Source organism: Falco punctatus, assembly GCF_963210335.1.
Source record: "Falco punctatus genome assembly, chromosome: 5".
Classification (NCBI taxonomy): Eukaryota; Metazoa; Chordata; class Aves; order Falconiformes; family Falconidae; genus Falco; species Falco punctatus.
The window spans coordinates 13,208,266-13,224,703 of record NC_137584.1 but is presented as its reverse complement, the minus strand read 5'-3'; the positions used below and the strand labels follow the sequence as shown (position 1 = coordinate 13,224,703).

The following is a 16,438-nucleotide window of genomic DNA, read 5'->3' as shown; positions in this document are numbered from 1 at the left end:
GTAGTGCAACTTTTTAAACAGATTTAGTTACCTAAGAATTAGGAAAAGATCTGAATAGACAAGAACCGTCTCTATAAAGCTGAGTAGTTAAAATATGCTCTCAGAGGAACTGTTTCTTTACTAAAGTTAAAATTAAACTCTCATAGAAAGACATGCGAGTTCTATGGCCATAAAGACTTCTAGTAACTACATTTGATAAAAGTAACTGCAAATATATTACATGACATTTAATGTATGGAAATGTATGTTACATTTCTGTGGAATGCAAGTGTATTACAGAGCCTAGACTAAACTTGTGAACTAGGAGAGTGATGAAGGTAAAAAAGACAAGACATCAGCACTATAAAGGATGATTTAGACTTTTTTCCGTATCAAGAATATATACCTTTCTAGTCATGCGAAGTTCTGTTTAAATCCAAAAACTAGATCTTTTGGAATTTACATTGATTGTAGACAGCATTTATTGATTTCCGTATTGTTTAATTTTCCCAATGTCAAAACTAAGCATTATGAAACAATAAGGTTGGAAATTGAGAAAAGAAAACTATTTTTAAGATGTGATGTGGTCAGTCAGTGATTCAAAGAAAGAATATTTCACTTCTGTACTACAAAAAACAAAGCAATTTTTTGGGAAAAAAAATTGAGGGAGGGGAGCGCATTACAAATCTGTGCATAGAAAAATAGCAGAAACTGAGTCCTTTTCTTTATAGAAGGAGAAATGCTGCTACAGTTATGGTGCAAAGACTATTTCTGTGCCAGTTATCTTAATCTTGATATGGAGGGGAACACCCTGTTAAAAGAATCACTCAACTCTCAGTCTTCCATTTAAGGACAAAATGTGCTTTTTTCCAAATAGAATCTGTTGGTGCTGTGGCTGTTGTAAGGATAGGCTTAGACTAAATCTTGAGACTTAAATGTTTTAAACAGGACCTTCAATTCCCCTGAAACATTCCTACAAAATAGGTGTCTAATAGAAAAAAAGCCAGCCACTGAGATGCATAGTTGTGTTGTATCTTTCAAACCTCATTGAAGTCACCAAAAACATTCTCATAAGCTTCAGTGGAACTTGAGTCAGACCTTTTATAATTTCTGTGGGTAATCTAGCTTTCCTTTAGGAATGCAAGCTTGAACAGAACGGCTCAAAATAAATATATGAAGAGAACATGACTACTTATATTTAACAATCATTGTACATATTCTCCTGACAGTGTGTTTTCTGTGGGTTTTGGGGTTCTTTTTTAGTTTTTAAGTCTCTGCTAAAATTACTTTGTTTTCTTGTTTGTAAATCTTCTTTTCATTTATTTCAGTTATTTTGTGTATACATTGATTGGGACAATTGATATAATAAAAAGGACTAATAATGTAAATATGAATTATGCTACTACTACTCACCTTTTGCTCGTGAAAAATAACTAATGCCTATCATTAATGCTAATTTTTTCTAAAATCTATCAACAGTAAAAAGAAAAAAAAACACAGCTGTGTTTCTGTGATGTCTATAAAGAAATTGAAGCTCTCTGGACTTCACAAATTACACAGTTTTAATTTGCATTTATTTTTAATTTTTAGAATAAATGAACTTTTTTGTAGTGGAGATTTTATGCATGAAGTTTAAAAGGGAATTGCAGAATAGAATCTCAAGTCCTGCTTAAATTCCAGAATCTTCACTTTTTTGTTTTAAATTATTATCTTTTTAATTTTTTTCTGCTGTTTGCTGTACTATTGCTCTGTCATATAATTTTAACATAAGACTGATCTTGCAGAAGCATGTGCAGACAACTGTTGGGACTCAATAACTGTAACTAAGCTTTTTAAGTATTACTGGTTTCAGGAAATAAAAAAATGCTAGCTTAATGTATATCACGAGTGATACCTAATCTAGAAGCTAGACTAAAATTATATCCTTTCGTGTACTGATCTAACTGCACTAATTGCTAGGCTAGCAATAAGCTTTTTTACTAACTTAAAGGCAAATAATAAATCACAGATGAAAAAAGGAGTGTAGTAACTAGTCGTGTGTGTGCAATCCCTATAACTAGCCAAGGCCAGCATGCAGGTCCTTTATGAACGCCTTCTCAGAAGAAAATATCCACGAACCCAGAGAGACGCCTACCTAGGTATGTTTTCAAAGCAGGTGATATAACCCCTCAGATTTTTATTAATTCTATAAAATATTATATTCTTATTAATAATAAAAAATATTACATTCTTCTGTAAACAGGAACACTATTTCACTACTTGGCCATAGTGAATGTTTGTTGAACTCACTTGAAGTCTGCAGAATTAAGCTACGTATTTCTAGGCTGAATATAGATAGTAAAATGAAAAATTATTACTGTTTTTTGGTTTAGTGTTGTTCTACTTTACTAAACAAAAATGACAGAAGAGTTTTGTCAGTTATCGCCATTTAAATGAAACAGCAAAAAATTACAAGTTCATTTAATTCATCACAGACTCAATTTTTTAGATAATTAAAGACTAATAATTAAAGATACATCTTCCTGAGAAATCTTACTGGTTCTTCCAAACACTACACAAGACATTCTCAAGGCTTAAGGTGAATTTGTCAGAATCTAGATGGCCAGTTCTCCTTTTGGAGAGTGTTGGTGTTGGCCTGATGCTGGACAAAAGACAACAGTGTGGTTTAAGCACAAGGAAGTTTGTGATGGGAAAAGAGTAAAATGGCAGTTCAGTCTCCTAGTAGGTCACCAGCTTAATCATCTGTAACTGCATTTTGGTTTTGTTTTAAAAAGAAAACAAAACTATTTTTTAGCAGAGCCAGCAAAATTCATCAGGTCTTTTGCTGGGTGAACATGACTACTGTAGAATGTTAGCATTTAATTTCCTTTTGTCTTGTATTGTCTCTATTCTGTCCTCTTTTTTTTTTTTTTTAATACAACATTTTAGTGGGTTTTTCCATAATGATTTTAGACTTCAGTTTTAAATGTTCAAAGCTTATTCTCAATTGCAGTGTGACAAACATGATAAGTAATCAGTATTGTGTCTCATAAGTAAATAATTTATTTACTAATGAGAAAATCTGTGTGGCCACAGACACATCCAAAGTAGTATCATATCTTAAACTGTTTCCATATATTTTCAGAATAATTATCAAGTACTGTTCAGCTAATACAGGTGTATTGTAATTTCCTTCAGAAACATTTTGAAACTTTTTTCTGAGAACTTCTTGCATTTCTGCAATTTGCATATTTTTTCAGAACTTTGAGTTGTGTGAGTTAATTTGGCATTAAGTTTAAGCCTAACAGATGCAATTAGTTGAAAATCAATACATACTTAACAAATCTAGGTGGTATCATTTGAAGACAGGCTGAGCAAACACACTGTTGCTGTTCTGTAACTATGGTCATTATCTGAATCGTAAATTTATTAGTGTGGATTTCAAGGCATGGTTTTTTTGGTATATGTGTTCAAGAAACATTGTAGGGTTTTTTTCCTTAATACTGTGTTTCAAAAATTAATTTCAATATAAATACTTGTTACAGACAATTTTAGGGTTTATAAATTGTTCTCTTGTTACTGGTACCTCAGATGTAGGAGGAGAACAAAACATAGTACTAAATTTTTATTTAATTGATCAGATTCCCTTAAGTAGACTAGGAATTATTAACAATGAAGAACATCTCACATGAAGGAATAAATGTTTTCTTTATAAGTCATTTGAGGTTCAGATCCGGATTAAGCCGCCATACCATGGAATATTGATTTGTTCTTAACATTGAGCTGTTGAGAGAAGGATCAATTAAAGAACAGTTTTATTTGCCTAAAATATAATTCCTCAGACAATTAAATAATTGTATTTATATTAATTTAGCTTGCAAATTAGGTAAATAATATACCTGTAGAAAAATGGTATTGGAATAAGGTATCTCTGGAAGATCTGAGGTAGAAGAGGAATTGTATTACCTTGGTTGTGAACAATGGCATTGCTGCTGAATAGCTGAGCAGCTCTCAGTGTATAATCTGCAAACTGTATCATCTAAATTACAGTATTTTCAAGTATAATTTTGAATGGAAAATTGGTATCCTTGACAAGGTATAAGTGATCATGATACTCAGTTTAAAACATTTTTTTATTAATTACGTTCTGTCCTCAATCTCAGAAATTACTAAGAAATTATTTTAATGGGAGTTTATAATTTATTTAATTTATTTGATTTAAACTTGACTGTGGCACTTAATATGGCTTCAAGTTTTATTTCTTTGGTTCTTTTTTATCTTTTAAAATTGTTTAATTGTTTTGTGAGATAATTGGTTTTACTCCGCTACTTAGAAAGTACATTCTTCATGGATATGTCCTCTCATCTTTCCAGAAAACATAGATGTTGAAGTTCGTCTTACTGAATTGTGTGAAGAAGTAAAGGTACTTCCCCCTCCCCATGTATTAAATAAGTGGAATAACTATAGAAGCAAAGAATGCTGATTTCATACAGTAGTTGGGAATAAACTGTTTCAGTGACAACATCCAGGATGTTTTTTGCCAACACTTATTTCAACTTTTCTTCATTCAAAGAGGCATTGTCTGACTAATTCCAAAATTGAACTATTCATCTGGTGGCTTGGTGTGTCAGTAGTAGCCATGGTAGCTTTTGTATATCGTGCAACTTAAGATTGTAGAAAGGTGGGTTGCGTGTATTAAAATCACATTTGGAATTTTCTACATTTATAATTTGCATTCTTTGTTTTTGATATCAAATTTGGTATCAAATAACAACGTTAGAAGATCAGGCAGTAGTAGTAGGTTGGCCAAAAGCAGGTTCTCCAAGCGATCCCCTCATCTGGAAGGACTTGCCCTGATCCTGGCTGCTTCTTTTTTCCCTACATTCTCAAGGAAACACTGTCTACTTCAGATTGCTTAGTGTCTCCTCAACTTTCTCCTTAGTCAGAACCAGCCCCAGCTAATTTCCTTGTCATGGAGAAGTTTGAAGGACAGGTTTTAAAACTTCTGAAAGATGGTCCATGCTTTCCTGCTGAGTGGACCATGTGCCCAGCTTTTGAAGAACAGTAAGCTTAACTTTCATTAGTGGTTTAGTAGTATGATTGCAAGGAAATGTAATACTGGTTTTAAAAGGGTATCATTTGTATAACTGGAGACAAAGCCAGCACAGTTAGCTCTCTATAGGCAACTAATAATCTTGCTGAAGTATGTATTTTTTCCATTTTCTCCTTTCTGTTTTGTGCAGTTCTTGTCAAAAGTTGCTTTTATTTCCACTTTTGCCTGCTAAGTTGGTGTTTCAATATTTGCAATCCTTTTTTCTATTTGCTCTTTCATATTTCTAGAGTTGGGTCTTTACTATTTTTACTTTTTAAACCCTTTGCCTTGGTGCCTTATGTGCCTGCAATGAGTTTCTGAAAAACTATGTTTTTTCCTAAAATGTCAGGGAACATAAGTCTAGCAGGCAACAGTTGATAGGTGTGGGACTATGCCACAGGATTACAGTACATTGTTAAGAAAGAAAAACTTGTTTCACACTGAATTTGTCTTGGTGTGATCTGGTTCTAGGAAGCCTATACTATAACACTGCTTCCTGATTATGCTTAAATTGTATATAGATATATAGCACCATATAAATGTTATTGTGAGTTGTGACTATTATGAAATGGAGATGCCTTTATTAAATTTTTACAATTGTATCAAAGTTGGACTAACATAGGAAGTGTTGATTTTCTGTTCTCTGATTCCTGTTCCTTTCATGCGTGCTGTATTTTTGCGTATTAGAAAATACAACAGTTGCAACTCTGTTACTGTTGCCATAAATGGAATTGTTGCTTTAACTTAAGGTCAAAAGTCCTAATTCTAAACGGCAACTGGATACTATTTAATGCAACACAAAATAATCTGTTAGTGTCATAACATAGATTTATTAAATTCTGATACTTAGACAAAACAGTTCTCATTTGGAAGGTACTTTTTAAATTAAAATAGTCACTAAGATAAAGGACACTTTTTTTGATTCTTCTCTGTACATTATAGTCTCATCCGCTAATCACGTAAATATTTTTTCCTGACTTCAGAAAATGGAAAATCCTGATGAACTGGCAGAACTTATAAATATGAATCTTGCTCAGCTTTGCTCACTTCTAATGGCTCTCTGGGGGCAATTTCTGGAGGTCATTACCTTACAAGAGGATGTCATAGCATTGCTAGCACAAGAGCATCACACATTAAGAGTAAGTATTGGCTCTGGCATGTTTGTACTCTTACTGGGACACATTATTATGGAAATGTGTATCAAAATGAGATTCCAGATTCTAATTTTTCTAGTTTTATTTGGGGAAGTTAGTTGGAATCATGAAGGGAGCTGCTATATTGCATTTGTTAGCTTGTGTATCATGTTGTTAGAGCTTATTCTTGGAATACAATACATAAAATACATTATTTATGTTTAAGAACCAACTAGTTAATTCATCTTTTGAATAAGAAATGCAGTTCAGAAGGGAAATTGCCATCTGGAATAAGATGCATTTCTGCAGAATGGTGTATTTTTCTGCAGGAGTCATGCCTAGTGCCCACCCTGCATTTTACTTCCTTACTGCATTTAGGTTACCTGCTTACATCATAAAAGAAAATGTACTTTTTCGCTGAATTCAGAATTTATAACATTCATAAGCTCTGAAAAGTCTCTTAAATGGGAATTCAAAAATGACAGGATGTATCGGAAATGATCTGGCGTGTAAGTATGTATGTATATGTATTAAAATATATGTAGTGAGTACCTACACACACAGTTGATCTGTGTATGTGTATATGCATTTGCTGTGGGCTTCCTACACGCAGAACCACAGTAGTTCTGGTTCCCATAGTGAAATATTTTCAAGTGTGGACTGAAGCGTTACCCTTACCTTCTAATAAATACATTTTTCCCTCCTGTCTTTTGTGGCCAAGGATTTGAAGAAACCTAACATCTTAAAATTTTCAGAGAGTAAGATTTATTAAAAGAGAACCAAATAAACAATGACACCCACCGCCTCTACTCATCAAACACACAGCTTGATCCTCAGCTGGCCTGGCATCTTTACTGTCTGACATCACAGTCTGTGTATTTATTTCACACACATTATAGAATAGGTTGTTTTTAAGAGATTGTCTGGAGGCACTTCTTGTACACCCGTTTATGGAGAGCTTGTTAGAAGGTCTGGTTAATGAGAATACATATTATAAGTGCTTTGTAATCCAACCCAAAATCTTTTAAGGCTTTAGTTCTCAGAGGTTTGATTTGTCTTACCAGCATTTCTGTCACTTGCATCAAAACCCTTTCTGTTTTGGTTCTAGAAAACCTATGAAGGATACTTGGACTGTGCTTTTCTGTACAGACTTGATAAATCACAGTGTTTAATGAACTGTGGTAGTGGAAATTACCTAGTCTGGAGAATAAATGGAATCTTTCAGAAAGAGCACAAGGCTTATTTTTTAGACTTGCTAGCCATAGAAAAGTGTGATCATTTTACTGGCTATCTATGAATCTTTCTTATCTTTCTGTGCTTTTTGTATAAATTCTGGAATCCTTCAAGTTAACTGGTGGAAGGTGTGAACTGAGAATACTGTTTCTTCTGCACTTAATTCAATTAAATTTAACCTGCATTTGCATTCAACTGCTGGTATGTTAGTGTTTGTACAAGTATATATTTAATAAAACCAAAAGAAGTATTAATATTTTTATTTGTACTGCTCCATTATCTTAAAGAAAAGATACTGCTAATTATTATGTATTTAGCTTCTTAAATATGGTTCTTTTTAAAATCTGCAATATAAGTCATTCTCTCTAACTCTCAAATGCCTTAATTATTGAATTTTACTGCAGTTATTTTGGGGAGTGTAAATCGAAGTCGTTAATTATAATATGTGAGTTCAGATACTGCACATATTAATAGTATTTCTGTGATGGTTTGCAGTTTGCACAAAAATCAAATAGGAGTTTGCTTCCTCCCTCCTTAAAAAAAAAAAAGTATCATTTGATTTCACGCTTGCATTTTTTCCCTTTTGAGTTGCTTTTACGCCCACTTCTTTTGTTATCTGTCACTACGCATAAATAAACTTTCCTAAATTGAGCTCCGAGGTGACCCTTCCTATAACTGAAAAAGCTGAACCTACTTTATTTTTGAAAGAAGAGGCTAATTGCTATTTCTTATTGAGTCCTGCGGTTACTGGATACTCCATTATCTACCCAAACATCAAAGACTGAAAAGGAGATGCAGAGCATGGGTAATCTTAAAATTGCCTTTTTATTTAGGGCCTGATAGCAAAGAGCAAGCAGGCTGACTCTTTAAGAATTGAATAATATGACATAAATAAGGAAATTTTACCTTAGCCAACTTGCAGAGAACCAGCAATGCGATGTTCCTTAATTTTACTAACACTAATTTGGAAATGTGACACTTGTTTTCTGTACTTCAAGATGTGAAGAGCTTGTGCAAATATTTTGCAAATATATGTAATTAAAATATATGTAAGAAACACAGCTCAACTAGGCTTCCCACATGGCAGTGGAGCAGGAGCCAGCAATCCATAAGTTCAGTAAACCTTTAAATTAGAAAAAGGTGGTAAATTTTAACTTTGACTTTTCTAAGAGCATGCTTGGTTGTTGATTTTGGAACCTGTTCTGCAGTGCTTAGTATAATAACTTGTAATTTGTAATAATAATCTCTTGAAAATTTATATTCTGAGGGTTCGTATAAGCTTCTTTTGGGAAACCACTAATGGTCGTGCTTCACTAGAGACGTTACCTGCATGTATCAGAATGATGCAGGCTTTCTGGTAACTGAATTTAATTGAGATTTGAGAGATGACCTACAAATTCTCCTCTTGAGAGAATATCTGTCTGTTCTGGAATAAGATTTTTGTACTATACAAAATTCTGCTCTTCGAAATCATCCTTTTAATTTTGGAAATCGATACTCCGATGTGTTCGAGACTGGATGCAAAATCTCTTTTATTTACCTTTTAATCTCACAATATTTCCAGACTGTACCCTCCACAGGAAATTTTGTCCTGGGAAAGTTTAATATTATACCGGAGATAAGTGAAGTCTTTTAGAGAGTCTTTAATCTGACTAGTTTAGATACTTGTGTTAAAATGCCCCTAGAATTGCCTGTCGTCTGTATTTGGTGACATGACTTTCACCGTTTTTGCATAGATGCTTATAAAACGTATTTCTGCTGAAGTTCTGTTAGAAAATAAGGCTATTATACAATAAGTAAGTATTCAGAATTGTTATTTTAATAATTTATTTTACTTAAGTATTTAAATATCTAACTATTTTCAGATACTTTGACTATTAAGCACTATATAAAAAAAAAAAAACAGGAACACTTCAGGTATACCGGAACATCCATCAACTACATTGTCACGCTCTTAAGGTTTACAACTGCGTTTTATTGAAAAAAACTGCCTAGACTATGGGATTTTATATTACAAAAAGTTTGCACACAACTAGTTCACCTCTTTGTTCTATAGTGACATCTTCTGGTAGGTCTGAACATGCTCTTCCAAAATGATTTCTTTCAGTTTGATTAGTCCTAAAGTATGAGAACTGTGAAAACTATCTCAGACTGCTACTTATAAATGTGCAGGAACTCAATATATTCCATGGCAGTTTTTCTGATTTTTCCCTTCTCTTCTGTTTGCATTGGGAGGAGCATAAAAAACCATAATTTTGGGAAGTCTGTAGGGACTAGGAGTAGCAGATAGGATTTCCTCCTGCAAAGTCACTGTGGAGCTGGCACAAGTCTGTAGCACTTATGTCACTAGCACCAACTGATAGTCATTCTGGTTCTGCAGAGCCTCTTTAACACCATCCTAGAAAATGCCTCAGTCCTTCAATAAGTTAAACACTGATTAAATATAATAAACTACTGTTGGTTTGGGTTTTTTTCCTCTCCTTAATATTGATTTATGTGGGCTTTCAGAGCTTGCTTTCAGCTAGTTTATACCATTGCTATTATGCTAAGAGCTTCCTCGAGCTGGTAATGAAATTTTCTTCAAAAGCACTGGAATTACTTAAACAATTACAAATGGAATGTACTGCAAACAAAATGAAAGCCTTCCTTTTCTGTTTGAGAGAGCGACAGAATCCTAAAGATCTGGTCTTCAGTTACTTTATGTGGTAAAGTGATTGCCTGCACCTAAGTTTTGAAACTACCTTGCTTTCCTCCTGGGAAACAGCTTTATGCTCTTTTCTTGACTTCAACCACAGACATCTACAGATTCCTGTTACTATTTCATTTCCTATTACCTGATTGATTAGGATCTTTCATTCATTTTAATTGCTTAGTTTAGAATGACAACCAGTCTACTCTTCCTGATCAGTTGTTTTAAAATCTAGTTTTTAACCTCTAAACTTGTCTGTAAGTCAGTTGTATAAGTCTTCTCCCTTTCTGGGGGAAAGGTTGGGGATTAACTCTGACAAAATCATGTAGTTGGAAGGTAGATGTCTGTTTAGAAAAGCCAACTGGGAGAACTCAGAGGGGTACGTAGGAACACCGAGTCTAATCCCACATGTGTATGCGTAAACTCCTAACGTAATTTCTGAAGGAAAGCAGGTACATTTTTGTGTGTGTGTCTGGTCATTGCTGAGAGCAGAAGTTGCATTTACAAGAAAGTATCGAATTTAATGTTTTCCTTTTACTTCAAAACATTTTCCATGACTTTTCACAGATGATGATATGACTGAAATTAATTTCATATACAGTAAATTGAATTATGGAAGGTTGGGACAGGACTTTCAGCTTCTAGTGCAGGTTAGAGATTGGGGGTTTAATGTTGGGGTTTTTTCCTTAAGCACCTTGGAGCGATTCTTTTCCAGTTTTTCTTTTGTTAAAAGAACAAAGAGGGAAAAGTAGGAGCTACAGAACATAAAACTTCATCTAAATGGTACTCTCTAAATGTGTACTGGGCAGTTTATCAGAAGGGAGAACTAACTAACCTGCAAGTTCTTATCTCTGAACAAAGTTAACGTGGCCCTGGGAACCTGATGGTCAGCAATTATTGCACGGGATTTCCCTAGTGCCATGTCTGTGCCTGGGGTGGATGTGGATGCTGGCCGCAGCTCTGAGTGAAGTGCAGGAGCTGAGGTAACTGAACTAGGTCTGATGCCTGCTCCACCAAATACCCTGCAAACTTGCACGGTCTGTTTGGGAAGTTAGGTAACTTAAAGAGGAAGACCCAGAGAATATTGAAGAAATGAAGGAGTAGGGGGCCAGGAAGTGGTTGGTAAATAAATGGTTGATTAATAAGACTACCTACATATGTGGTTCTCTAAGTGGCATACAAATCTTGTTTTGATACAAACAAGTTGACATTTGTGCCCAAGTTAATGTAAAAATAGTTGCCAACAACCACTGTACAGCACATACTTTTTTTATATATGTCTTGTTACAACAAGCAAGACATTGAATTGCATTTTTTTTTGATGCAGATAATTGGGCAGTTGAAAAAATAAAAGTTCTAAAAATGCATCTAGATTGGATTAATAGTTTTACGTAATACTGGAAATGTGAGAAATCTCATCTTGCAAAACCTTAACTTTGGGGTTTCTAGATACTGTATTTTCAATACATTGATTATGTTTTTATTTGTATTAAATTGCTGTATAATTAACACTATTTCCACATCACATATTTGACGATAAAAAAAATATGCTTCCCTATGTTTTTATAAAATACCCTTTTAATATTGTATGCTTTTCAGGAATACAATTATCTTGAATTCAGTGCTTGTAATTAGCATACATTTTGTTATTGTCCTTGTCATTTGCCGTGTCTTTACAAACAAAAAAAAATTTTTGCACAGTAATTTTCTGTGGGCTATACAGTATTCATGGAAAGTTTGAAACACATACTTCTCTGTATTTTGAGACTGCAAACTATCTAATGGGTTTCGGATTCTGAAGGTAAACCTCGAGCACATTTAGAAGTGTCCATTAAAGTAATTTCCTTTCTTATTGAAACTTCTTGTAATATTTTTTTGTGTTGTTTTTTCAGGTGAGCCTGATTTGAATGGTTGATTTCTTGGTAATCAAGTTTTCAGCATGCAGTTGAATCTATTACCCTTAGTCATCCAGTACACAAATTAAAATTCTCAATTCAGTCAGTAGTCTTGTCTTTGGCATCCTCTTCCCTCCCACTCCAACTGAACATTTGAAAAAAAGTAACTGTCTATATAATACATACAAGTTAATACATTGCTGTGTAGGAATGCTGGTGGATTTTCAAAAATAGTATGTAATATAAAATAAACTCTTGGCTAATTTGGATCTTGCAGGTGCGCAGATTTGCAGAAGCATTCTTTTGTCTTGAGCATCCTAGGCAAGCTGCCCTTGCCTATCAAGAACTTCAGTGAGTAGCTTTTTGAAGTGCACAGTATGTAGCATGTAGTACTATCATTCTGTAGTTTGTTGTGTAGTAGTCTTGCAAAAATACTTCCATAACAAGTTCAAGAGAAACCTATGTTCTAAATATAGATTTGAAGTTTTTTAATGAAAGTTATATAAGAAGTTATTAAATAATTAGTAAATAACTATTAAAGCTATTAACTAATTAGTAGAAAAGTTTCTATTAAAGTGAATTAAACTACTGTTAATGTAAAAATAAATAGTTCTGTTTTATTCACATAGGACTGCTTCCTTTTTTTCAGTGCTCAAAGTCATCTACAGATGTGTGCAGCTATCAAAAATACTTCTTTCTGCAGTTCTCTTCCACCCCTCCCTATTGAATGCAGTGAACTAGATGGAGATATGAACTCCTTGCCTATAATCTTTGAAGATCGATATTTAGATTCAATTACTGAAGGTAAACACACCTCACAGTGCAGTTTTCTTTTTGAAGAAATGAGAAAAAATTATGTAAACCCTGAGTATTTTTCTCTACATTTCTTGCTGGCTTTAAAGGAGTCTATTTATTTGCTAGGAAACATTTCTTTAGTTTGACTTTTGAGGATGTGCAAAGTTTTATAATTACTGGTGTTTCATAGTTTCAGTTACCTGCATAATCTTGTTATAAACATTCCTTTTTCTTTTTTCCCCCCCTCCCCCTCGCTTTTTTGGGTAAAAGATCTGGATGTACCCTGGTTGGTAGTTCAAAGTCTTCCAAGGTCAGAGTCCAATAAACTGGATAAATTTGAAGCTGAAGAAGGTTTTGTAGCTGGTTTTACTAGCCCAGAACTGAAAATAAGACCTGCAGGTGCCTCCAACCTTTGGCATTCAGAAAGTGAAAAGATGCTAACAAAAACTTTGAAAGGGAAAAATGAAGATGCAAATAAATCCAAAGTTAAGGTTACTAAGCTCATGAAAACAATGAAACCTGAAAATACAAAAAAAGTTGTGAAACAGAACTCCAAGGACTCAGTGGTCTTAGTAGGCTACAAATGTTTGAAAAGTGCAGCACTGGAAGATACCTCTAGAAGCTCTGAAGGCAGGCCTTCATACAATGCTAATGAGGGGCTGGACCCTACATTAGGTGGATTTCCTTGTGATACAAAGACCTGCACCAGGCAAGTAAGTCAAAGAGAACTTCCATTTTTGCCATCTGGAACTGAGGAAAAGACTGCCAAGATTGAAGGTATCCAACCAGGTCCGGGTAGCCCTGTGCATTGTGAAAATTTGGCTATTTTTGGTAGACTTACTATCTCCCAGACAGGTTCTGGAACTATACAAGCAGATAGTGCTCTACAACCCAGAGGTACACTTGAAGGTTGTCATGGAAGTCAACCACCTTCCTCAGGAGTCAGGACAATTGAGGTCAAACCAAGTAATAGGAATCCCTATGAAGGGGAGAAAGTAACTGTTCACATTGGGTCATGGGCTGAGTTTCCGCAAGATGGAGCACCAAGAGAGGATTTGCAGACACCCAATATTCAGTCTTCAGAATCTGGAAATAAATTGAGTTCAGGGGAACATGAACCAGTGCTTGAAAAGGAGGATGTCCACGAAAGAAACTTCCGACAAACCAGTGACATCTTGACAAAAATGAGAAGCAATCAGCCTACTCTTTCTACAAAAGAAAGTCAACTTTCTGCAAGTGGAGACATGACTAAATTACCAGATGTTAGCGTGACATATGCCTCTTCTAGGTTTTCAGATTCAGGTGTAGAAAGTGAACCAAGTTCTTTTGCAACTCACCCCAACCCTGATCAGGTTTTTGAAAATGTTCAAGGGCAAATTGCATACAATGGTGAGAGAGTATTTCCTCAGCTTTTACTAAAACCAGACTGTGCTATAAAAAACACAATAGAAAGCCATTGTACTGAGAGTACCAGTGCTGTAAGTGAAATACAGTCATCGCTGACATCCATAAATTCTCTGCCTTCAGATGATGATGAGCTGTCACCTGATGAGAATTCAAAGATATCTGTTGTACCTGAATGCCAGCTAAGTGACAGTAAAACAGTGCTGGATCTTGGAGCAATTGACTTGCCAAAATGTGATGACAGTAAAAAATCAAACACCAATTTGCAGCAACCGTGTGTTGTATTTTCAGGGTACTCAGATAGCAAAACTCTGTCTATACATTCCTCACTCTCAGGAACAAAAGATCTTTTACACTTAGTTGTTTCAGGTGAGGATACGTCTACTGATGTGAAAAATTACAGCCCACAGGCAGACCTTGGCACAACCTGTGAGGACTCTCAGGACCTTGAAAGGCATCTTAACATTGCAGAAGAAACAGTTAAATTGCATTTGGAAATTACTTGTATGGGTGAGCCATGTGTTGTTTCAGGTTCTTCATCTGTAGATGCAGTGTATGAAGTTGAAAAAACAAATGAAGGAAAACATAACGAGCCTTTAGAACTAAAGGAGACAACTGAAGAACTGTCAGTAGCGAAAAGTGAAACTGGTACAGATAATCCTTCTCCAACCAGTAGTACTGACATGGTAAAGCAAGGGCTTGTTGAAAACTATTTTGGCTCTCGAAGCAGCACAGATATTTCAGATATTTGGCCTATGGACAACAGCAATCCTGTTAGCCCTCAAAAGGAAACATATGAAAAACAAATTATTTGCTCTTCCCAACAAGACGAGGAAGAGGAGGATGATCAGGAAATGATTGAAAACGGGTATTATGAAGAAACAGACTATAGTATATTAGATGGAGCTTCCAGTGCTGACCAGGATCATGGCTCAGCAGAAGAAAGAGCCCTGAAATCTGAAAGGATTGATAGTGGGCATCTGCGAGACGGGATGACTGTGCCTCCTGTCTGTACGCCTGGTTGTCTGTCTTTTCCTTCTTCTCTGAGAGACTCTCCTTGCAATGTTATCTGTTCTTCAAGGAATAAATCTGATGCAATTACGCAACAGCCAGGCAGCACATCCTACAGCTCAGCTTCATCTGTTTCCTGGTATGAAAGCTCCCCAAAACCTCAAATGTTAGCGTAAGTGATTGTTTTAAAACAAAACTTTTTACTTTTAGAAATGATGTTGATATATAAAAGGGGAAAAGAAGTGTGGTTATGCTCTAGGGTGCCCCCAGGACTGTGGCTTGTGGATTCTGCATGCTCAAGTAGCATCGCATTTTAGATGTTCATATAGAAAGTGTGTTAGTACTGAGTTCCTTTGATCAGTTATCTTGTAATTTCTTGTGGTTCAACAAACTTCAAGCAAAACACGATGTTTTTATTTTGTTGCTGTAGTATGTTCCTTTTTAAAAATAGGACAATTTGGCTGAAAAGTGATGTTGTAATGGTTACTGAGCATAAAAATGGTGTTTTATGAAATGGAAGCTGTTAAAATAGCAAGCATAGGAAAATATGCTTTGAGTTTAAAAACAAAAACATTCTGTAACTGGTTGTCCATCAAATTAGTTAAGTGAAGCAAATGTGCGATGCAAGCCAAGTTGAGGGCCTTATTTTTAAATCTTAACTTCAAATACCCAAAATGTAACACCTTGGAGACCATAGTGCTTTAAATTACATTGCAATTTGGATACCAGGAAAGCCAAATTTAGAGCAACATCAGGGATCCCAGATGGTACCTCCTCTTGCTGTAAACATAGGAGTTTCCCTGATAACCCCCTGCTGCTAACTGAGCATGGGAAGCAGCAGCCTAATGTGTTGCATTGGAAGTAAAACTTGCTATCAGAAAGAAGAAATCTTGGAAGAGAGGTAGAAACAAGGAGAATGCTAAGCAGGCAGAGGAGACAAAGGACCAGATAGTTTGTGGTAAGCAGCTGAAAACAGAAGGATTGAATAGTGGTGGAGGAAAGCAGGTTAGAAGTGGACAGAAAAGTAGCTTCTGAAATACTGGAGGGTATACTGGCATGGAATTGGAGGAATGAAAAGCAGAGGGTATTTAGGGTGTTCTGTAACAATAAAAGAGGCAACTAGGCATAAAATCAAGGTTTGGTCTTGGGGAAAGTAGAGTCTCCCAGTGTGTGAGATAACTGGGGACTGGATAATTCCAGAGGATGTGATCTGCTCCGCAGAGAACCA

At 35.2% G+C, this 16,438-nt stretch overlaps 1 protein-coding gene across 8 annotated transcripts in view; it reads left to right on the top strand.

Moving 5' to 3' along the window:
• Positions 1–16,438, top strand: part of FAM135A (family with sequence similarity 135 member A) — a 99,568-nt gene that overhangs the window by 57,679 nt on the left and 25,451 nt on the right. For 6 of the 8 annotated variants that reach the window (XR_013928349.1, XM_080388805.1, XM_080388807.1 and 3 more), the window contains 6 exons: positions 2,040–2,117; positions 4,332–4,381; positions 6,034–6,189; positions 12,278–12,351; positions 12,650–12,804; positions 13,066–15,382. Coding sequence is in view for 7 of the 8 variants with exons in the window: in XM_080388805.1 (XP_080244931.1) it covers positions 2,040–2,117; positions 4,332–4,381; positions 6,034–6,189; positions 12,278–12,351; positions 12,650–12,804; positions 13,066–15,382 (2,830 nt within the window). In the remaining variant the exon portion in view is untranslated. The remainder of the gene's footprint in view (positions 1–2,039; positions 2,118–4,331; positions 4,382–6,033; positions 6,190–12,277; positions 12,352–12,649; positions 12,805–13,065; positions 15,383–16,438) is intronic. The other 2 variants (XM_080388806.1, XM_080388808.1) reach the window with 1 other exon arrangement.